The 24,271-nt window shown below is 40.0% G+C and overlaps 1 protein-coding gene across 1 annotated transcript in view; it reads right to left on the bottom strand.

Annotated features, from left to right (window-relative positions):
• Positions 1-914: 914 nt before the first annotated feature.
• Positions 915-24,271, bottom strand: part of LOC139418627 (zinc finger and BTB domain-containing protein 20-like) — a 35,183-nt gene continuing 11,826 nt past the window's right edge. The window contains exons 3-5 of the mRNA XM_071168231.1: positions 6,121-6,301; positions 2,694-4,238; positions 915-1,490 (exon numbers count right to left, since the gene is read on the bottom strand). Coding sequence (XP_071024332.1) covers positions 961-1,490; positions 2,694-4,218 — 2,055 coding nt within the window. The 5' untranslated portion in view covers positions 4,219-4,238; positions 6,121-6,301 and the 3' untranslated portion in view covers positions 915-960. The remainder of the gene's footprint in view (positions 1,491-2,693; positions 4,239-6,120; positions 6,302-24,271) is intronic.

The raw sequence follows: 24,271 nt of genomic DNA, 5'->3' as shown, positions 1-24,271 counted from the left end.
TTCTTCTGTCTTCTGTTAATAAGTTATAGCCTTAACAGTCTTCTAAGATATTAGTGGCAGTGTATGCAAACGAAATAAACTCCTAACAATATTACTTTTTGTTTGTTTGTTGCTCAAATACTGTCTTATCAACAACCCTAATTTCGTCAACTTAACCTGAACCATCAAACTGCATGGACAGTAAAACATTAACCAAATAACCATTCCTATACCCACTCACAGGAAGTTACATTTCAGTACAATTAGTCAAATCAACTTGTACCTCCACAACAGCTGCATTTTAATCCCTCGATACCATAATAATAAATAAAAACCCAGTGTCAAATTAATTACTCTCCTTTTCTTATCCGACATAAGAAGGCAAACTTGTGACCAACAATATTTTTTAAGAGGGAATCTTTAGCCCAAGCCAGATATTTTTTTTTTTGTTTATTTGAAAATCATACCACAGTAAGCTTGGACGCCTATAGTGCCCAAAACGGTCAATATGGGATCACATTTACCATGTTAGAAATTCCATGGCAATGTTTGCACACGCGCACACACACACAAGCAGTCACGCACACATACAAATACACAAGCACACACATACACACATGAACACATACACTCATACAAACATATATCTATACTGTATATAGGTGTGTAAGTTTGAATTTGTGTATGTGTGTGTTTCTTTCGTAGGCCTTTCGGTAGTGTTCAACACATAAATCAGTAATTTTAGGAAAGCATACATTTAGAGGCCTGTAGTAAGGATCCATCCAGTGGATCAATATCAAACTACAAAGCCTTAAGGCCACCATCTTGTTTTTCTTTTAGAATAACAACAAAAAAAACTCCTTTCTGGGAAACTTAATGTGCCAGTGTCTATACTCATTACTCTTCATGCCCCAAAATAAAAAAATCTAGTGCCATTTTTCTTTTTCATTCTTTTTTTTAAAGAAGTGCATCTATTTGTACTTATCCATCGGAGACATGCATTCGCATGTGGTCATTGAAGTGCTCAATTTGGTCGAACTTGGCAGGACAGACGGAGCACACGTAGGTGGTCCCTTCTTGGCAGCTTGCCTCCGCAGCCACACCCACTCCTGTTCCGACCCCACCCACTATTCCGGCGCCTCCGCTGACGGGCATGGCGAGGGCCACCACTCCGGCGCCGGGTTCGGGCACGGCCATGGGAATGGAGACGGGACCACCGGCGCCTGCTGCCCCCGACAGCCCTGTGACGGCGCCCGCTGTGCTGTGCAGAGCCATGTGTCTCTCCAGCAGGGTCTTGTGCGAGAACTTCTTCTTGCAGATGTAGCACTCGTAGGACTTCTCTCCACGGTGCAGCCGCATGTGGACGTTGAGGGAGCTCTTTTGGGTGAAGCGTTTGTTGCAGATGCTGCACTGGTAGGCACGCACCCCTGTGTGTGTGACCATGTGTTTGATTAGGTAATCCTTCAGGGAGAACGAGCGCCAGCAGATGCTGCACTGATGTGGTTTCTCACCTGGATATACACAGAAGTCACAGTCATTAGGAGGAAAAATGGGAGACAGGAAAACACAAAACCGTGCTAAACAACGAAGGACACCGACAGCGCAACTCGATTCTTCCAATGTAGCCTTGAAAATGTCATTTTGAAAATGAACGAGGACTGTGCCCGTCAAAAAAAACCAAGTTAAAACCAATGCCCTAACAAAGTTTGACCTCACTGCCAAGCAGCCATTGTTGATCGGCACACTCGTCCTCCATCTGTTTACGAATAAGTATCTTGGCTTGTATATATTTTTTAAAATATTTAAAATAACATAATTCTGCTCTTAACTGGAATCTAAAGAGCCCGGTTATGAATTCTGGTAGAATTAGAACCCCTTCCAACGTCCTGCTCAGTGGTAGTTGCCATCCCTCTTTTTTAAAACATTTTTAATATTTATGCACCAACCACCACCCACTGATAAAACTCTAAATTACAAATAGTAATCAATGTGTCATATTTTACAGGACTAGCTTCACTGGCAACCATACAGGACCTTAAGTATCACTCACTGTATTAATCAAATACAGAAATATCAGCTATGATGCAGGCCGCCAAAGTTCATTTTTCAATGTGACAGCCTTAGAACTCATTTGTACCGCTCAGCTGAATCAAAATCAGGGATTGACATTAAGGTAGCCTAAAGCTGATATTTCTGGTTCCTCCCCATTGTTTAAGTGAAGACAATTGATGGCATTTCTTTGTGTAAAAAAACTAGGGCCATAAAATGCCAGAAATGTTCTGTCTTTCACTTAAAACATGGGCAGGAACCAAAAAAATAGTATATTTAAGCTACTGGAATTATTTGCAGTTTGGTTGTTTTACTACCTGACCAATGGGAAACCAGAAAGTTCACTTGCCCGGCCAGTAGGGGAAGCCTTAATGTTAATCCCTAAAATGAATAGTTCTTTCATTCACAGAAAACCTATGTAATTGTCCTTATGCTAGTAAAATATTTGTTTGCTATTAGTCAACCATCAAGAAATAGCCTACATACTTCAAGCCACTAAACACAATAAACATTTATCCATTGCTACATGTTAACTTAAAGAACCATTCATTGCGTTTGTGTATTTTATGTTTGCAAATGTACAGGGAAATTATTTGAACCACAAACCACTCATGGCAATATATTAGTGTTACATGCAAAATGGTAAGAGGAGCTAGTGTACTCACCAGTGTGCACAAACATGTGTTTGACATAGTTCTGTTTAGCAGTAAAGGTTTTAGTGCATAGAGTGCACTCATAGGGCTTCTTCTCCCCCTGTCCCATCTGGGCCGCCTGTTGCTGTTCCCGCGCTGCCTGCTGCTGTACCATCAACTGCTGAGAGAATGGGGGCATACAAGGGGGCGGCACGGCCACAAACTGGGTCTGTTGGCCTCCCATGGACTGTGGCAGGCTGAAGAGGAAGGGCTTGTTGTTGCTGGCCGACTGTGTGGCAAAGAGGTTGGGCAGGTAGGAGTTGTTGGCCGTGCCCATTACCTGGGTGTTGCTGGTCATGGTGAGCGGCATCCTCAGGTTGCTGGTGTGAGATTCGGCCTGACGCATATAGAGTGGGGCACTTGGCAGGGACTGGGCCATGATTGGGTTGGGCAGGGGCTGCAACATGTTACTGTCGCTAGTGCCGTGGGATGTGCCCCTGTCCTCCGTCTCATGCATCTGCTCTGGGGAGGAGTCATTGACATCGATCTGCACTGGGGTCCCCTCGCACTGTTGCCCCTCTCCAACCCCTTCCCTCCCAAAGCCAAGCAGGTACTGCTGCTGATCCACGGAGTCTGGCTCAGTACCGATGGAGGAGCTTACCCCTGAGTCAAAGCTTTCACCCTTCGGCTCACTCTCCACACCCTCAACGTGTTCTGTGTCTTCTGTGCACTCATCCATACCATAGCTGCTGTACTCGTCCTCTGCCTCCTGCTTTATGTGAACGCCTCCTGTCTGTATGCGTACCGGTCGGGGCTGCTTGCGGCAGTGGGTGGTCTCAGGGGTGGATAGGAAGCGTTCCATCTGCTGTGACCTCTCATGGATGCGGGTGATCCACGGCGGGTCCTGGTCATGCTGGTCCTTCTGCGTGCCGAGGGCTGGGTCGTAGCTTGTTGTCATACTGGTTACGTAGTGGGAGCGCTCACGGGTTCCATTCTGCAGTGAAAGGCCGGAGTAGGAGTAATGCGATGTGTACGCACGCTCTAGGTTCTGCTGGGACGTGGCCTGCATGTACACTGACTCTGCATCGCTGCTGGGCCCAGAGGTGCCTGACTCAGGTGTGCCCCGGGGCGTCTCCTGCCCAGAGTCTCCTGGGTTGACAGGGAACCCCCCTGGCCCGGCCAGGCCCACATTCTGGGACACGATGCGGGTGCACTCATCGATGACCGTTTTGATCTGCAGGATGCTGGCAGCAGTGAGGATCTGGAGAGCTTCCGATTGGGAAACCCGCAGGACCCCGCTGTACATGAAGTCTATCAGCTTCTGGATGGACTGCACCGAGACCACCGAGGGGACCTCAATGTCACTGTAGCCCAGGAGCAGCTTGTCCTGGAAGAAGGGGCTCCCAGCGGCCAGCACGCAGCGGTGGGCTCGCAGCATGCTTCCATGGATCCGAACAGTCACGTCACAGAAGTGCCCGCGGTTGCGCTGCTCATTGAGGGTCTCAAGTACAGAATTGCTGAAGTTGTGGAGATTGATGTTATGAATGCGCTCGGTCATCCCCTTGCAACTGATGTCACCTTGGAAAAAGAAGAAGAAAACACCAAACGTTTTAAATGATGACTCAATCTTTAGAAATGTGGGCCACATGATGAGCAACAATCTAATAAAAATAAACGTGAAATTGATTATCAAATACATTTTGAGAAGCAAAACACAGCTGCACTGTTGTAGGGACATAATCACGATATTTAGCACAGATATGCCCAATTTAATCCACTTCAACATATGACCTTTCCCATCCACCCCATGTGATTTCCTCACATTTCGGTGGTCATCTTATTTATTTTGTTCTTTCATCTTATGTTGGCATTTGATATTGAAACAATCCGATCAGTCGAGGTAAACTGGCTGGTTCGTAGTTGGATGAATGTCTGCACAAAACAGCACGACAGAGGATCTGTAGGGCAATAGCGAGAACGAAACAACCAAGATGGTTCCCATCCAATTAGTTTTGTTCCTATCTTTACAAGTCTGGTGATATATTTTCTATGAGACTCCAAATCCCCAGTAGGTGGTGGTGTGGGTTTAGACTATAAAGCCTCGTTCACCAGCCGTCAGCGTGCACTGTGACGTGGTTCCTAACTACCCTACTCTCCGGATGTCAGGACGTTACACAGCTAGGCTTAAGCCGTGTTTAAGTTTGTATTTGCGCCCGTCTCCTAAACTACAAATCTAAAAAATGGCTCAGCTATAGGCTTCGTGATATTTCCCGCGTTACAGTATTGCTCTCAATTCACACATTGTTAAAGCTCTTCTTAGATATCTACATGTAGAATTAACAAATTGCTACAAAACAACACACGACTTACTTGTTGAATGTTTTACTGTTACCCCGGACATTTGTAGATCCGTTTAACAAGACTGGATATGACAATGACAATCAATGGCATCCAATCGCTTTGTCCCTCCACACGTGGAATCTAGATTCATTTGAGTGGTGTAAATGGGGCGTTCTACTATTTTACCATTACATCTCATCTCAACGTAACATCATCGATTTTTATTAACCTCATCTGTATCAAACCACTCAATATGATTTTGCATTAGTCCTCCAGCAAACAGCCTCATTATTACTCTCCTCAACAACAACAAAAACGAATGGCTCCTCTGTGAGACTGAACACCTGTTCATACAATCTGTATATGTTTTACATATTTTCATTCATCCACATAACCCACACCCGGAGCACAAGGGTTCTTAAAACCACTGCTATAATACAACGCCTCTCCCTTTACTCACTGGGTACGTACTGTACATCACACACACACACGTTTATTCATATAGCACCTGACCCCTTTTCACTACTATCACCCTTGTAATTATCTTATGCTTAGCAGTAAAACCACAATGAAATTAGGCTACTTTACTATGCAACCATGGTGACAGAAAAAAAAACCCACCTCCCCTTGATGTTAAACACGATCATCAAGATCTATCTAGATAATGTATATTCATGGCCACGCCTTGCTTTTAGGTCAACAAAAGGAGAGCTCTCAAGTGATTACCTTTGACCACCTGTCAGTGAAGGTGAAAGCCTTGTATCTAGGTGACTATTTACTATAAAAGGTATTGTCGAAGACATTCTATCAAAAACCAAGGGAAGGACTAATGAATACTACTTATTATTATTAGTTCCTGGGAAACCACATATGATCGCAAATCTATATAAATAAATGAAACAGAAAATAACGAATTCAAAGAACAAACCAAATCACATCCATTAGGCTTACTACAATCAGAAACAGAACATGTTAATGATTGCAACATGCAGGACAGATTTGGCCTATATGAATAAAACCATATTCAATGTCTGTTTTAATACATGCAAAACACACCCATGCTGCTAGTCTAGCCTAACTATGAGGGGCACTCTCCGACTGACCACAGAAATATACTCACACAGTCAGATGACGCTTGATTGGGAAGATGTGTGTGAGGCTGGTGATGAGGCACGGGACACACTGCTACAGGTTCCTGGTGGAGGTGGCTGAGAGAAGACCAGTGCTAGGCAATACCTTCCGTCCTCTCTGCTTGCCTCTATCACAGGTCGATCTGCCACAGTGGTCTCTGCAATACCGCCCTATAGAGGGAACAAGAAACCATTCAGAAATCAACATGCTCATTCTGAGGCAGAAGTGTCTGACCTTGATACGTAGAGACCGACTCCAGCGAATGTATTCGTAACTTACAAAAGACAACTGGGGAAACTTGGAAGTGGTGACGTTGGATGCAATGCAATGGATGTGTTCAAATAAAGAGTGAGTGGACCTTCTAGACTAATACTCTAGTGGACAGTTAACCGCCAACTATACGTCAAGGTTGGAAATCACGTGGCCAAATCTCTTTTCAGCCGTTATCTAAACCACTGGTCAGTGAACCACACACAGCCAAAGGAGATCCATCCACCTTTCGGTCTGATGTACCCACAATTATATTATATCTCCTCATATCATATTTGTCAGTTGTGAATAAAATGTCAAAGGCTATAGACATACTGTTATGCTCACAGTCCGATCGTTATCAGAAAAGCATTTAGAGACCAGAAATGTCTACAACCTGCCTCGAGCGGACCTACAGAGGACACAGGAGCTTGAATCAATTTAATAAAAGGTTGCAACAATCGCAAAAGGATTGCTCTCCAATATAAAAGTCTCCAACTGGATTGTGTGTGTGTGTGTGTGTGTGTGTGTGTGTGTGTGTGTGTGTGTGTGTGTGTGCGTGCGTGCGTGTCGTGCGTGCATACCAAGGCCGTACTGAACGTGATTTCAAATCCCTGGTTTTCCCAGTCCCTATGTCTTGCGTCTCTCTAGGTTGCAACACTCATTACCAAGTTCCAAACTGCCTCTGGAAGCAATGTCAGAACAAGAACTGTTCATCGGGAGCTTCATGAAATGGGTTTCCATGCGCAATGCCAAGCGTCGGCTGAAGTGGTGTAAAGCTTGCCGCCATTGGACTCAGTGGAAACGCGTTCTCTGGAGTGATGAATCATGCTTCACCATCTGGCAGTCCGACGGACAAATCTGGGTTTGGCGGTTGCCAGGAGAAAGCTACCTGCCCCAATGCATAGTGCCAACTGTAGAGAGGAATCGTTTGGGCTAGTAAAGGGAACTCTTAATGCTACAGCATACAATGACATTCTAGATGATTCTGTGCTTCCAACTTTGTGGCAACAGTTTGGGGAAGGCCCTTTCCTGTTTCAGCATGACAATGTCCCCTGTGGCACAAAGCAAGGTCCATACAGAAATGGTTTGTTGAGGTCGGTGTGGAAGAACTTGACTGGCCTGCACAGAGCCCTGACCTCAACCTCATTGAACACCTTTAGGATGAATTGGAACACTGACTGCGAGCCAGGCCTAATCACCCAACATTACTAATGCTCGTGGCTGAATCGAAGCAAGTCACCGTAGCAAAGTTCCAACATCTAGGGGAAAGCCTTCCCAGAAAAGTGGAGGCTGTTATAGCAGCAAAGGGGGGAACCAAATCCATATTAATGCCCATGATTTTGGAATGAGATGTTCGACAAGAAGGTGTCTAAATACTTTTGGTGATGCAGTGTGTATATATATATATATATATATATATATATATATATATATATATATATATATATATATATATATATATATATATATATATATATATATATATATATATATATATATAGTTGAAGTCGGGAAATTTACAGACACTCAACCACTAACAAATTTCTTGTTATAACTAACTGTAGTTTTGGCAAGTCGGTTAGGACATCTACTTTGTGCATGACACAAGTAATTTTTCCAACAATTGTTTACAGACAGATTATTTAACTTGTAATTCACTGTATCACTATTCCAATGGGCCAGAAGTTTACACACACTAAGTTGTGCCTTTAAACAGCTTGGAAAATTCCAGAAAATTATGTCATGGCTTTAGAAGCTTCTGATGGCTAATTTACATAATTTGAGTCAATAAGAGGTGTACCTGTGGATGTATTTCAAGGCCTACCTTCGAACTCAGTGCTTCTTTGCTTGACATCATGGGAAAATTAAAAGAAATCAGCCAAGACCTCAGAAAACAAATTGTAGACCTCCACAAGTCTGGTTCACCCTTGGGAGCAATTTCCAAATGCCTGTAGGTACCACGTTCATCTGTACAAACAATAGTACGCAAGTATAAACACCATGGGTGCACGCAGCTGCCCTACCACTCAGGAAGGAGACACGCTATGTCTCATAGAGATGCATGTACTTTGGTGCGAAAAGTGCAAATCAATCCCAGAACAACAGCAAACGACCTTGTGAAGATGCTGGAGGAAACCGGTACAAAAGTATCTATATTCACAGTAAAACGAGTCCTATATCGACATAACCTGAAAGGCCGCTCAGCAAGGAAGAAGCCACTGCTCCAAAACCACCATAAAAAAAGCCAGACTATGGTTTGCAACTGCACATGGGGACAAAGATCGTACTTTCTGGAGAAATGTCCCCTGGTCTGATGAAACAAAAATAGAACTGTTTGGCCATAATGACCATCGTTGTGCTAGGTGAAAAAAGATGGAGGCTTGCAAGCCGAAGAACACCATCCCAACCGTGAAGCACGGGGTGGCAGCATCATGTTGTGGGGATGCTTTGCTGCAGGAGGGACTGGTGCACTTCACAAAATATATGGCATCACGAGGAAGGAAAATTCTGTGGATATATTGAAGCAACATCTCAAGACATCAGTCAGGAAGTTAAAGCTTGGTCGCAAATGGGTCAATGACTCCAAGCAAATGGACAATGACCCCAAGCATACTTCCAAAGTTGTGGCAAAATGGCTTAAGGACAACAAAATCTAATTACTGGAGTGGCCATCACAAAGCCCTGACCTCAATCCTATAGAAAATATGTGGGCAGAACTGAAAAAGCATGTGCGAGCAAGGAGGCCTACAAACCTGACTCAGTTACACCAGCTCTGTCAGAATTCACCCAACTTATTGTGGGAAGCTTGTGGAAGGCTATCTGAAACGTTTGACCCAAGTTAAACAATTTAAAGGCAATGCTACCAAATACTTATTGAGTGTATGTAAACCTCTGTCCCACTGGGAATGTGATGAAATAAATAAAAGCTGAAATAAAACATTTTCTCAACTATTTTTCTGACATTTCACATTCTTAAAATAAATGATGAATGGTGATTCTAACTGACCTAAAACAGGGAATTTTTACTAGGATTAAATTTCAGGAATTATGAAAAGCTGAGTTTAAATGTATTTGGCTAAGGTGTATGTAAACTTCCGACTTCAACTGTAAATCTAAAAAATGGTGTTACTATGGCGTACCATATTAGGAGCTTATGATCCAGTAGCACTTGACAAAACTTTCGGAAGGTAAGGGTGCTCACGAGCGGCTAGATGTTCTTTACCATTCCGCCATCAGATTTGCCACCAACGCTCCTTATAGGACACATACTCCTCTGTAAACTGGTCATCTCTGTACACCCTGTCGCAAGACTCACTGGTTGATGCTTATTTATAAAACCCTCTTAGGCCTCACTCCCCCATATCTGAGATATTTACTGCAGCCCTCATCCTCCACATACAACACCTGTTCTGCCAGTCACATTCTGTTAAAGGTCCCCAAAGCGCACACATCCCTGGGTCGCTCGTCTTTTCAGTTCGCTGTAGCTAGCGACTGGAACAAGCTGCAACAAACACTCAAACTGAACAGTTCTATCTCTTCATTCAAAGACTCAATCATGGACACTCGTACTGACAGTTGTGGCTGGTTTGCGTGATGTATTGTTGTCTCTACCTTCTTGCCCTTTGTGCTGTTGTCTGTGCCCAATAATGTTTGTACCATGTTTTGTGCTGCTACCATGCTGTGTTGTCATGTGTTGCTGCCATGCTATGTTGTTGTCTTAGGTCTCTCTTTATGTAGTGTTGTGTTGTCTCTCTTGTCGTGATGTGTGTTTAGTTCTATATTTTATTTTATTGTTAGTTTATTTTTAATCCCAGCCCCCGTCCCCGCAGGAGGCCTTTTTTGCCTTCTGGTAGGCATTCATTGTCAATAATAATTTGTTCTCAACTGACTTGACTAGTTAAATAAAGGTTAAATAAAAAATAAACAGTCAAATCATATATACCATAACACATAAGGCATTCATGGAGAAACACAAAAAGACATTCAGCTACACCCGGCATGTGATTCTGAGGTTTACAGAGACTCTAAGCTATACAAGTTTACAGTGGGGTACGAAATTATTGACACCCTTGAAAATGATGAGCAAAAATGACTGTATAAAAGACATAATTGAAATACTGAGCTATATTGCACGCAAAACATTTTTGGAAATGATATTATTTTATACTAATACAATTTGCTCAGAAATATATTTTGTTTAACCCTTTACACTCGTCTCTGTATAGAAGTTGAAAATGGCATGGGCACTGATAAATGCCTAAATTGGAACAGTAACATCCTCTACATAACGTCCGAGCTCGGCCTCTGTGCTTCACAGCTCTGTATGGGTTTTGACTGACAAGACGCTCTAAAACGTGAGCATTGCGCGCAACAAGAAACTGCCCCCATCCCTCCCGCTAATTGGGCAACTGTCGCAAAAATTTGGACTGACCGAGTGAGGGAAATTCTGTAAATTAAGAGGACTCGGTGTATGTTTGAAAGATTAGACGTTGAGGATTAAAAAGGAAATACTGCTTTGATGTCATACAAGGAAGTCCAAATGTGCACTTCACATTTCCATGTCATAAAACTCATGTCATATACAGTGTCCACGTTTATGATCACTATGTTCGATGACATGTTATTTATTATACCCGGGGTTATGCTGAACAGAATTAGCCGATGTTTGTCTACTGTGATGAACATTTGCAGCGACACACGCACTTGAACACCTTCATAACTCCTTTCTATGAGCACCTATATCTGTTCCCCTCAATTGCATTGTGAAAGCTTAAGACCGCAATATTGTGTTTTATAGTGGACCGTTTTTGGGGGGGGGGTTGTGTAAACAACAACAGTAATTGTGTGACGGCGGAGATGCAGGGTTGTGTTCCAAACAAAACGACTGCAAGTGTTCTTGCTCGAGTTCCTCAACGGCACAGCTAGGAGAGCTCAACAACAAAAAAACACCTTACATGTGAAGACTCTTTTTTTGAGATTACTTGGGAAATGTGCACACTTTGGAGAGGTGTGTGGCCACTTGGAGACACCAGTTAGTCCTCTCACTCAAGCTCTTGTAATTATTTTGTCTTATGTTGCACCTACAACACATGTTTCAGGAATGTTCTTACCATGTTACTGAATGTATCCCAGAGTATTTTCAGATTTCGTGGCAAAAAGTACAGTAAATGTCAAATGCACATAAAATCAACAGTGTAATGTTTGTGTTCAGTCTTGTGTCAGGTGAACTGTTGTGTCCTCACCTTTTTTGTGTCCTCGCCTAATTCCCATAATCTCCAAACTGTTCCCTTTCAATTGCTACCATGGTTATACCTTTTATATTTATTCTGTAAGAAACATTTCAATTTAGCCCTATCCATATAGGCCAATTCCCACGAGTTAACAAGAAATTACACCTTTTTTAATGAAAAAAAGGTATGTGTCAAAATGATTGACACCGCTGTTTTCCATACCTTCCAATAGCTCACCTTGCGAGGATAACGACACTGAGCCTTTTTCTAAAAGAGAACGCATTGGTCACATTGAGTGGGATCGTAGACAATTCTTCCATACAGAATTTTTCCAGATCCTTGATCTCCTTCGTCTTGAGCTTAGGGATTTCCCTCTTCAATTCAAAACATAGGTTTTCATTGGGGTTCAAGTATGGAGACTAAAATGGCAATTGCAAAATGCAGATTTTGTGGCCAAATTAAGCATGCCTTTGTGGATCCACTTGTGGCCACGTTTCAGCCTCCTATAGCAGAGGCAACCAGGTTTTTTTGGGCTAAAATGTCCACGTACTGGGTAAAGTTCATGATGCCGTTGACCGTAACATCAAGGATCCACCCCCATATTTTACAGTAGTGGTTCTTTTCTGCTCATAAATTCTCATTTGGACGCCAAACCCACCAGTGGTGTTAGTGGCCAAAGCCCTTTATTTTCATGTCATCCGACCAAAGCACTGGTTCCAATCCAAGTGCCAACTCGAGGGATGTACATTTGTTGGGTGACACAAAGAAGAAATAACATGACCCCTAGCGTTTAGAGACATTGTTACTTGTTAAACAAAATATTTATCTGAGCAATTGTGCTAGCAGAAACACATTTGACCATACAATATAGCTCAGTGTTTCAATTATTTATTTTATACAGTCATTTCTGCTCATCTTTTATCAAGGGTGTCAATCATTTTGGATCATGCTCTATGTGCACGACCACAAACTGTAAGAGTCCAACTACGGCCAGTTTATGCCTCCTCGGGTTTTTACTGTTCACAGAATGGTGGAAATGTCCATATGTCAAACTCAAAATAAACCTATTCATATCATGAAGTTTGCTGAGGGATAAATAAATACTCATATTTCATTTGAACCGTTCTGTTGTGGTCTTCTTGTTTAGATGCTGCGACTGATATGCTTATAGTACAACACAGGCAAATGTATTCTCGTCAACTCAGCCAAATGTGTCAATGTCTTCCCATTCAAAAAATGTAATAATATTTCTGTCCATATGTGTCCTTCGTCTATTGCAATCTATTTTGCTGAATGGTCTTCATGAATAGGATCATACAGTATACAGTAGGAGTATTATGTTAAGCACTGAGCTCGATTAAAACCCTTACATTTCAGTAGATGTGTATGTGGGTAACCAACAACAGTTTTAATATTCTAAGGCGCCAACAATCCTTACATTTATTTGACTGGGAAAATGTCCTCGCATCAAGTTACACAACTTGTATTAACTTCCGTTCCTGACTGCAACAGACAAAGAAGACATAACATGTGACGGCAATGAATACGGAATTGTCTCCATAAATACTTTATGTAATTTATCTTTTCATCCGATTTTATTTCCTGCTTTTGGTTATCTTACCCAGTCTGCTCTGAGCTGAGATATTTATTTTTCCCCAAAAAAAGGGGGCTTTATTTATCCTTGCATACTTTCCATTGTATTAGTAGGCCCATGCCCCTGGCAGACCAGCCAGATGAACAGAATTAAACACTGATTTGTAGATGCACAGCAGCAGTCAAAGACAACCTTTGGGAAAAACAATGAAATTGACATACAGTAAAATATCATAAACCAAGAGAACACAATGTGATGCCCGACTAGTTAAAACACAAAAAAAGGGGTACAAAAAGGGTTCTTCGGGTGTCCCCATAGGAGAACCCATTTCGGTTCCAGGTAGAACTCTTTTGCGTTCCTTGTGGACACCTTCCGGGTAAAGGGATCTACAAGGAAACCAAAAGGGTTCTTCCTGAAACCAAAATGGTTGTACCTGGAACCAAATAGGGTTCTTTAAAGGGTTATCCTGTTCTCCAACAGGGACAGCTAAAGAACCTTTTTAGATCCTAGATAACACTTTTTTATTTTTTTATTTTTTTACAGAAGAGTCATTGTTTATCATTTTTATTTTAGAAGGCATAGTTTGGAGTAGGATTGTTAGTGTGATGTTTGAAATAAATAGAGAGATAGTAGGCTTAATTAAGCTTTAATTTCCTTGAAAATATTACTTTACTGAATACATATGGACCTCATTAACCTGTTTCCTAACAACCAAATGCCTGTGGTGGTTACAGTACAGCAGATTGACATGCAACATCACCTCTAAGTCGATAGCTGTGTGCCACAACATTAATAATGTTTACCTCCATTGTCTTACTGAATTATAGTTTGCGGCACAGTAAATAAAGCTGTGAGCTTGTGTTGTTTGTTTTCTATGTTGGACAAAATGGCACCATGGTTCCATAACAAGCCATTGCTTTGTACTAAATCACAGGGTTTTAGGTCAAACAGCTCAAAGGAAACAAGCTTGGATAGCCTCGCCAACTAAGCCATCCAAGAAATTACATCATAATTCAATTGCTCAGACACACTATGGCCATTTTTTTGTGTTAAAATCACAGCTAAGATGTTGATGATTCTCTCATGGCAGCCATATTATTTGGATATAGGGACTTTGCAAAAGACCTTCCAATGATGCCATGAACCAAATCTGAAGCCCTGAACCAAGTCTGAAGCCATGAACCAAGTCTGAAGCCATGAACCAAGTCTGAAGCCATGAACCAAGTCTGAAGCCATGAACCAAGCCTGAAGCCATGAACCAAGTCTGAAGCCATGAACCAAGTCTGAAGCCATATGAACCAAGCCTGAAGCCATGAACCAAGTCTCAAGCCATTGCTATGCAGCTGAAAAGATGTTGAGTGATGCATGGCAACAGCTGAAACACACCAATACCAATAGGACATCCTCAATTGTCTAGTGACCCCTTATAATCCATACAATCACAATAAGGTCCCAGCAGCTACACTTGCGGACCCCTGATGAAGTTGAATGTGGAAGCACACTTGCCAGGACAGTAGTCACTCTTTGACTTCTCTATTGCCTATCCAGTATGCCCATTGCCCAACACTGACTAAACGTCAGACCTTCCTATTCCTAGTATCAGATCATTTGTGGTAAATATCTCAGTATGCATTTGAATTCAAGTACAATAGTACATTCTATATTAAGGAGAGTCATAAAATGTACATATCATCATGCACGCATGCAAGCGCACACACGGTATGCACTCACTCTCTCACTCACTCACATTTGAAAGCACATAAAGCGGCCCTTTTCTATTCTCACCATAGTGCTTTGGAAAAGTGACAAAGTGCTGAAATCATGAGGGAAATTACACTAGTTTACAATAAGCCAGCCAATGCAGGTGTAATAGTGCGGTCAGGGACATTCTATGATGACCTGATGACAAAGGCCTCTGCATGGCTAGATTTAGACAAGACGAGCATATACATTTCCTCCCTGGCTTCAGTTGCAATCTAGACATGTAAAGCCACCTGCCTGAGGGGTAAAGTGAGGTGAATACGGGCAACAAAGGCTTCAGCTGCTCAGACTGTCACTCACAACAGTGATTCCATTTTAGCTGTGACACAGTGGGTGAGCAGCAGCCAGCTCCTACCTGCAGTGAATGCTAATCAGTCCAGGGGTCTGTATCACTGCCTCCTTCCCTCCTCCCTCCCCTGCCTTGGACGAAAGGGGCTGATGATCCTTCAAAATTAATTAGATCCTTTTTGGAGGCAGCCATTTTCTTTCATTCATTATGCCTCTGCCAAAATCTGTAGCTTTTTATTTTCATCCCCGTTCAGGGAGAATCCAACTATACTTGCGAAATATGTTCTTAAAAACAAAAATGCATTTATTTGTCTGATATCGATCTTCCCCACAGCTCTCCCTTTCTCTCTCTATCTCTCTCTCCCTGCACTGTGTTTCCCTCTGTAGTTAGCTGTCAATAAGTCCCCAGAGGTCAGTTCGTCTGCTAGAAATCAGACACAATGCTCCAGACTGCCAGTGCCATGCCCTACTGCCACAACAAAGACCACAGGGAAAGAAACAAAAGGTGGGAAGAGAGCAGCATCACCAGTCTGACTTCAGGTTAATCAGAGCTGCTTTAACTAGTTGGCAACCTCATGACAAATACTGTGCTGAATTTGCAAATCAGTTTCATCTAGGGGGGGAAATGAAAAGATGGGGGATGGGGTTGAGGACAGAGATGAGAGGCGGGTTTGTGAAAGGAGACGATGTCAGCCATGTGAATAATATACATCTTGAATATGCAAATGTGACTTCAATACACACAACAAGCGTATATTTTATCCTTGATACATGTGAGCCTACATGGGGGGGGGTTCATGGAAATGAACCAACCCATTTGCTTCCTTGGGCGATGAATAATCTGGGATGTGTATTGTGTTGTGCATACTGTGCCATTCACAAGAATATTCCGACCTATTCTGATTTTATTTACTGCTAATAGCTATTATCCATTAGTGCCAGCACGTAGTGTTTTGCTTCCTTTTTGTTGTTGCACCTGAGTACTATCAATCTGGTTCAACCATTTCATCGCCATGTAATTCATACTGCCATGCCGAAAATAAAGCCGAAGACAATGGGTCCGCGTTCAACAATTGTTTAGTATTTGCACACTGACGATGTTGCAAAAAAATATATATATTTTTTTTACACCAGACAAAATAATTATAAACACACATGTCATGAGTGGAAAACCTAATTCAAGTCATTCAAAGCTAATTTGTTTCCTGTCACGGTATTGTTTATGTAAACTAAGGTATTGGTCAGACCGACATCAAACCCATTAGCAGCTGCCCTACGGTTTCATCCAGGCATGTCTATAATTTCACACAATTTTCTAAATTGTTTGACTAACATGAATAACCAAATACACATAGGTTACATCTATTCATTCACAGTAAGGAGCTACATTGCACATAAATTCACCAAAAAGTATACTAAATCTGGATACGGCATAAATAAACAGAAGGTAAATGGAACAATACTGCAAATGACACTCTGATCTGAATACATTATTGGCCAATTGATTGTTCAGTTCTCTCCCATCAACATTCTGTTGGGTAATTCAATTAATGAGCAATATACAGGACTACATCTCTTATTACAGTTGAGTGGTTTAAAATCAAACCCTTGTGCTATTAAGTATAAACACACAAATTACCTGATAACATGCTTAATGCACCCAAAATGCAAAAACACTCTTTAGTAGAATGACTGGAAGCTCAATCTCAGGTTTTAATAGATTTATCCTTTGTTCTGCTAATGAACTTTGTTGGCAGAAAATCCATCACGTTTGAAAATCAACATTAACAAAACACCTACACACTGCTACAAATATCTAAAAATCCCTCCAACAACAAAAAGAAGAAGGTCAAGTTGTCATGACGTGATGTGCTGAGTTGTCTACACTCCTTACTAGCTTTTTTTCTCATTTTCAAAACATGTGTGGGACTTAACGAAGCTGAAGCATGCGCTGTGGGCATGTTTCTAAAAAAGGTACAGTAATTGGTACGTGCCAATACTACAGGCCATTGAAATCAAAGCAATACCACCACTCAACACATCAGAATGAGTTCATGAATGATAAATAAGATGATAAACATTTCCCTGTTCTAAATCTAAGTTCTCTCCATTCTTAATGTTTTGGGGTCATTTGAGTTTTTGCCAACAATGTATAAGCTTCAAAAAAAAAAAAACATTTTTAAATGATCAAACGATCAGTCCTTGTATCCATATCGATGAATTTGACAGTGGTTACATTTCAGGCTCAGGCTGTTGAAATTACTCATTGTGGTTCCAGTAAAATGAGAGCAAAATGTTAGGTTAGGGACTGTAAGAGCACTGTTGCCATACCATCTCAGAATTGTTATGAAAGCACTACTGAACGTTATGCAACAATCTATAACAAATACATTAGAGGGGATGTTGCGTTAAAAGCTTGTTGTTGTCGGTTGTGACATAACTGTAGCCTGCATTGCTTTTAAAAAAAATAATAAAAAAATTCTCCAGAATGAGCTGGAAATATGGGAACATTTTATGATAGGTAGAACGATCGGGGCGGCAGGTAGCCTAGTGGTTAGAGCATTGGGCCAGTAATTGCAAAGATTGCTAGATCGAATCCCTCGAGCTGACAAGGTACAAATCTGTCATTCTGCCCCTCAACAAAGCAGTTAAGCCACTGTTCCTAGGCCGTCATTGAAAATAAGAATTTGTTCTTAACTGACTTGCCTAGTTAAATAAAGGTTAAATAAAAAATGATTGAATGGACTACAGCTTACGCTGTGTGCTTATTTGCAAGTAGCCTACACACAGTGTAATGGGAACATTATGGTCTGTTCAACCATTGTACTTCAGTTTTTATTTTTATTTGAAACATGACAAAATAAGGTTCTGTATATTTGCATTCTTCTGTAAACATTTTGTGAACCTTCTTCTGAGGCTTGCTGAGTTATGCAAGTATGCAAGGTAGCCAAATAGGGTGTAAAACCAATAGAATCGACTAATTAGCATTAGCCGTAATGGGAAAAACTGTTGCGTTGTGGTATACCAGGAGATCAGTAGCTGGGCCGGGGTTTGTGGGTGAGCTCATAGAGCTAGTCTTTCGATCAAACATTGCCAAAGATGTAGATTGGGTTTGTCATATATGAATACCATCATTGTGAGGAAAGTAACGTTTTCAGAGCGGGGGGAAACCCCCCGAGCGCCCAGATGCTTTGCTAAGGCAGTTTTTCCTCGTTCTTTTTCTTTCGATGGCACTACTGAATCTATTAGGACATGTTGTCCTATGGGAAATGCTAACAGTCCAGCGTCTTGGTAATGAGTGTGATGTTGGCGTAGGCACACAAGACGTTTCTTGAGATTACGAGAAATGTATTACGTGACCAGAACATGACACAGTTTCCTGTGATCTTGAGATAACAAAAGTAAAGAATAGAGCTACTTGAAAACATGCAATGAGGTAACAATTCATCAAAGTTTGAGGCAATTATGCCATCACTAACTAACTAAAGCACTAACACTAACTATAGCACTAACACTAACTATAGCACTAACTAACTATAGCACTAACACTAACTATAGCACTAACTAACTATAGCACTAACTAACTATAGCACTAACTAACTATAGCACCAACACTAACTATAGCACTAACTAACTATAGCACTAACTCTAACTATAGCACTAACACTAACTATAGCACTAACTAACTATAGCACTAACTCTAACTATAGCACTAACACTAACTAACTATAGCACTAACTAACTACAGCACTAACTCTAACTATAGCACTAACACTAACTAACTAACTATAGCACTAACTAACTATAGCACTAACACTAACTATAGCACTAACTAACTAAAGCACTAACACTAACTATAGCACTAACTAACTATAGCACTAACTAACTATAGCACTAACTAACTATAGCACTAACACTAACTATAGCACTAACTAACTAAAGCACTAACACTAACTATAGCACTAACACTAACTATAGCACTAACTAACTATAGCACTAACTAACTATAGCACTAACACTAACTATAGCACTAACATACCTAAAGCACTAACACTAACTATAGCACTAACTAACTATAGCACTAACACTAACTATAGCACTAACACTAACTATAGCACTAACTAACTATAGCACTAACTCTAACTATAGCACTAACTAACTATAGCACTAACACTAACTATAGCACTAACTAACTATAGCACTAACACTAACTATAGCACTAACTAACTAAAGCACTAACACTAACTATAGCACTAACTAACTAAAGCACTAACACTAACTATAGCACTAACACTAACTATAGCACTAATTAACTAAAGCACTAACACTAACTATAGCACTAACACTAACTATAGCACTAACTAACTATAGCACTAACTAACTATAGCACTAACACTAACTATAGCACTAACATACCTAAATCACTAACACTAACTATAGCACTAACTAACTATAGCACTAACACTAACTATAGCACTAACACTAACTATAGCACTAACTAACTATAGCACTAACTCTAACTATAGCACTAACTAACTATAGCACTAACACTAACTAACTATAGCACTAACTAACTATAGCACTAACTAACTATAGCACTAACTAACTATAGCACTAACACTAACTAACTATAGCACTAACTAACTACAGCACTAACTCTAACTATAGCACTAACTAACTATAGCACTAACTAACTATAGCACTAACTAACTATAGCACTAACACTAACTAACTATAGCACTAACTAACTACAGCACTAACTCTAACTATAGCACTAACACTAACTAAAGCATTAACACTAACTATAGCACTAACTAACTATAGCACTAACTAACTATAGCACTAACTAACTATAGCACTAACTAACTAAAGCACTAACACTAACTATAGCACTAACTAACTATAGCACTAACTAACTATAGCACTAACTAACTATAGCACTAACTCTAACTATAGCACTAACTAACTATAGCACTAACACTAACTATAGCACTAACTCTAACTATAGCACTAACTAACTATAGCACTAACACTAACTATAGCACTAACACTTAACTATAGCACTAACTAACTATAGCACTAACTCTAACTATAGCACTAACACTAACTATAGCACTAATTCTAACTATAGCACTAACACTAACTAACTATAGCACTAACTAACTATAGCACTAACTCTAACTATAGCACTAACACTAACTATAGCAGTAACTAACTAAAGCACTAACACTAACTATAGCACTAACTGACTATAGCACTAACTCTAACTATAGCACTAACTAACTATAGCACTAACTAACTATAGCACTAACTAACTATAGCACTAACACTAACTAACTATAGCACTAACTAACTACAGCACTAACTCTAACTATAGCACTAACACTAACTAAAGCATTAACACTAACTATAGCACTAACTAACTATAGCACTAACTAACTATAGCACTAACTAACTATAGCACTAACTAACTAAAGCACTAACACTAACTATAGCACTAACTAACTATAGCACTAACTAACTATAGCACTAACTAACTATAGCACTAACTCTAACTATAGCACTAACTAACTATAGCACTAACACTAACTATAGCACTAACTCTAACTATAGCACTAACTAACTATAGCACTAACACTAACTATAGCACTAACACTTAACTAACTAACTATAGCACTAACACTAACTAACTATAGCACTAACTAACTACAGCACTAACTCTAACTATAGCACTAACACTAACTAAAGCATTAACACTAACTATAGCACTAACTAACTATAGCACTAACTAACTATAGCACTAACTAACTATAGCACTAACTAACTAAAGCACTAACACTAACTATAGCACTAACTAACTATAGCACTAACTAACTATAGCACTAACTAACTATAGCACTAACTAACTATAGCACTAACTCTAACTATAGCACTAACACTAACTATAGCACTAATTCTAACTATAGCACTAACACTAACTAACTATAGCACTAACTAACTATAGCACTAACTCTAACTATAGCACTAACACTAACTATAGCAGTAACTAACTAAAGCACTAACACTAACTATAGCACTAACTGACTATAGCACTAACACTAACTATAGCACTAACTAACTATAGCACTAACACTAACTATAGCACTAACTAACTAAAGCACTAACACTAACTATAGCACTAACACTAACTATAGCACTAACACTAACTATAGCACTAACACTAACTATAGCACTAACACTAACTATAGCACTAACTAACTATAGCACTAACACTAACTATAGCACTAACTAACTATAGCACTAACTAACTATAGCACTAACTAACTATAGCACTAACTAACTATAGCAACAACAAAAAAATTGGCTGAACAACTTGTTCACTTAATTCATTGCATGTCAAGAACTCCCAGCCAACACCCCTTCTACTTAATTCCTAGCATGATTTACTTAGCATTCATGATGTTTATCATAAATACTTACAGATGTAGGATTTAAATTGGATCACCCTGTTGCAGGAGAACAATTTAAAACTTGGATTTGAGGTTTAAAAAGGCTTCTAAAGAAATTTCAGACTGGATTTTCCCTCATGAAAAATGTGTCAACGCCTACAAAAATGCCCATTAATTATAACATAATAATAATAATTCACATTTTCTGTTGCTGCAGGATTATTTCAAACTGGCTCAAAATCCTACATCTGTACAAATGGCTAAAGTATCTTGAATATCTTAACATTAATCAAGACAGGAACTCAAAACAAAGTTGAGGCTCAACCATAAATTATTCTCAAACCATTGATCAAGTTCATCTTGCAGTAGACTACAAACAGTACTTGTAAAAGCAGTCAATATCAGGATGCTGTTTGAATCTCGGGCTTGGTTGCCTTTTGATATGCATTTTAGTGGGTTTCGTGTTTCACAAAGCCATTCAGAAAACAAACCATTTGACCACTCATGTGACCATCTTTAAAATGCTTTAACCCTGAAGCAGATATTTGCACAATTGCAGTCTCATTATTTTGGCACAGCAGGTGTCCATGGCAACTGCCACATTTGGAAGAAGAGAAAAAGGAAGAAAATATTTAATTCAAGAGAAACAGTATAAACACTTGACCTATAGAATGTAATAAGGAATCTCTGAAAAAAACAGTCATAGATTTTACAAACAAAGCGTTCTGTCATTGCTTTATACCATACCACACTCCAAAGCCAAACTCAACACAGACTTCTGAATAAGGGTATGTTGTATAAAATATTGTGTCTTGTTAGCTCTTATAACCTTTGACCTCTCTATAATAGTTATGCTGGCAGACTCATCTTACTTCGGTGCCAATGGCCTGCTGGCCAGCTTCTCATCCAGCTACTGTAACTAGCTACAAAAACTTACACATTGCATCAGAGATAGAGAACATTTCAAACACACTCTCTCTCACACACACACACACACACAAACACTTACACAAAGTATTGTTTGTTGTTAATCCAGAAGGGGTAGACGCAAACTGCCAACCTGAAAATATAAGGTCTTTATAAACTTGACCCATAGATTAATAACGGTGTTGCAAGGAGAACTAGTTAAGAAAGCCAGCCATTTCACAAGAATGAAGCAACGGGCCAGAAGCTCGCTGTTGTTTTTCCTGTTTCAGAAAATAATAGCAATGTGATTTAGGCTAGAGTGAACAGTGACGACTACGGTGTTGTATTAAAGGTTTAGTAATCCATTAAAACCATAAACCATGTGGCATTGTCTCAATATTTCAATTTGTAATGACAGAGGGACTCTTAAAAAAAAATGAAATAAGAGCTATGTCAGCTAATCGTGATAACAAATATTTTGTTGTTGCTCAACAGAAACGTTGTCAAGGAAAGTGCAACAACCAAATCATGAAATAGGTAAACGCCTTCTATCGTCTTCACAAGATTACATAAAATATATTTCTTAAATCAATACATTCCATGACAATACGTTTGAGTGAACTATATCCTCTTTGACGGCACAATTTAGGCTTTGGACAAAACAATCATTTGCACAACTACTGGCTAATGTGTAAGGCTGTTGCAGACACAGATGGTACGAGGACAAATCAAATAAAAACCTTGACCAGCAATGTTGCTAGAATGTACAAGTCATTCTAGCAAATATTTAATTTGTCAAAATGTAATTGTGATACCTTGATAATTGTCCTTTAGAATGTAAAATGGCCTGCAGTAGACCAAAAAAGCTTGCATGAACATAGGTTACAGTCATGTATTATCTCACACAGTATAACAATTGAACAGAGATTAAACAACACGTGAGACAAGCTAGTTTTACTATGCTTGACATGCAAGCTGCTGCAACATGTAAAAGCAAGTAGAGAGCAGAAATTCTGAGAAATTCTTGAAAGAAGAATAACAATGTGTCTGGATCACTAGGTCATATCCCCATTGTGACCTGTTTTCTCTTACCCCTACAAGAAAGCACACTTGCCACAATCTATCTAAAAAAAGGTTCGCTACCTAGCTGTTAAATACTCTGAATCAGTCAGCACACTTTCTAAAAATAATACTGAGAAGCTAGCTTATGTAAAGAGTATATTATGAGTATCATTTGACAATCCTGATCCATTTCATGCAAGTGTTCGGCTAGAGAAAGAATGCAAAAGCGGAGTGTCTGTTTCTTCAGTGGATATTCATAAAGCAAAAATAGATTTGTTTGTGCATAAACCAAAATCATTTCATAAAAGAAATAGGGCCTAACTGTTTTCATCGGCAAAGCAAAACATCTAAAGATATGACTGCCAACTATTTCCTGAAAAATAATTGCTACCCTATTAATAAAAAGTAACAAGGTGTGGAAAGTCCAAGTAGCATTTACTTTGTGGGTCAACTCTGGTTTTATAACACAAATGCTGTTGTGCAGATTACACGTCTCCGGTTTTTCCATTGCACACTAATGTCACTGTGTGTTTTTTAATGGGATATAGTCCGTCTTACAGCTTTGGCTACAAGTGTTGTTCACTAGCATGGGGTCTA

The sequence above is a fragment of the Oncorhynchus clarkii genome, chromosome 10, assembly GCF_045791955.1.
Source record: "Oncorhynchus clarkii lewisi isolate Uvic-CL-2024 chromosome 10, UVic_Ocla_1.0, whole genome shotgun sequence".
Lineage (NCBI taxonomy): Eukaryota > Metazoa > Chordata > Actinopteri > Salmoniformes > Salmonidae > Oncorhynchus > Oncorhynchus clarkii.
Note: the sequence above shows the minus strand (reverse complement) of the source record. Positions and strands in the feature narration are given on the sequence as shown.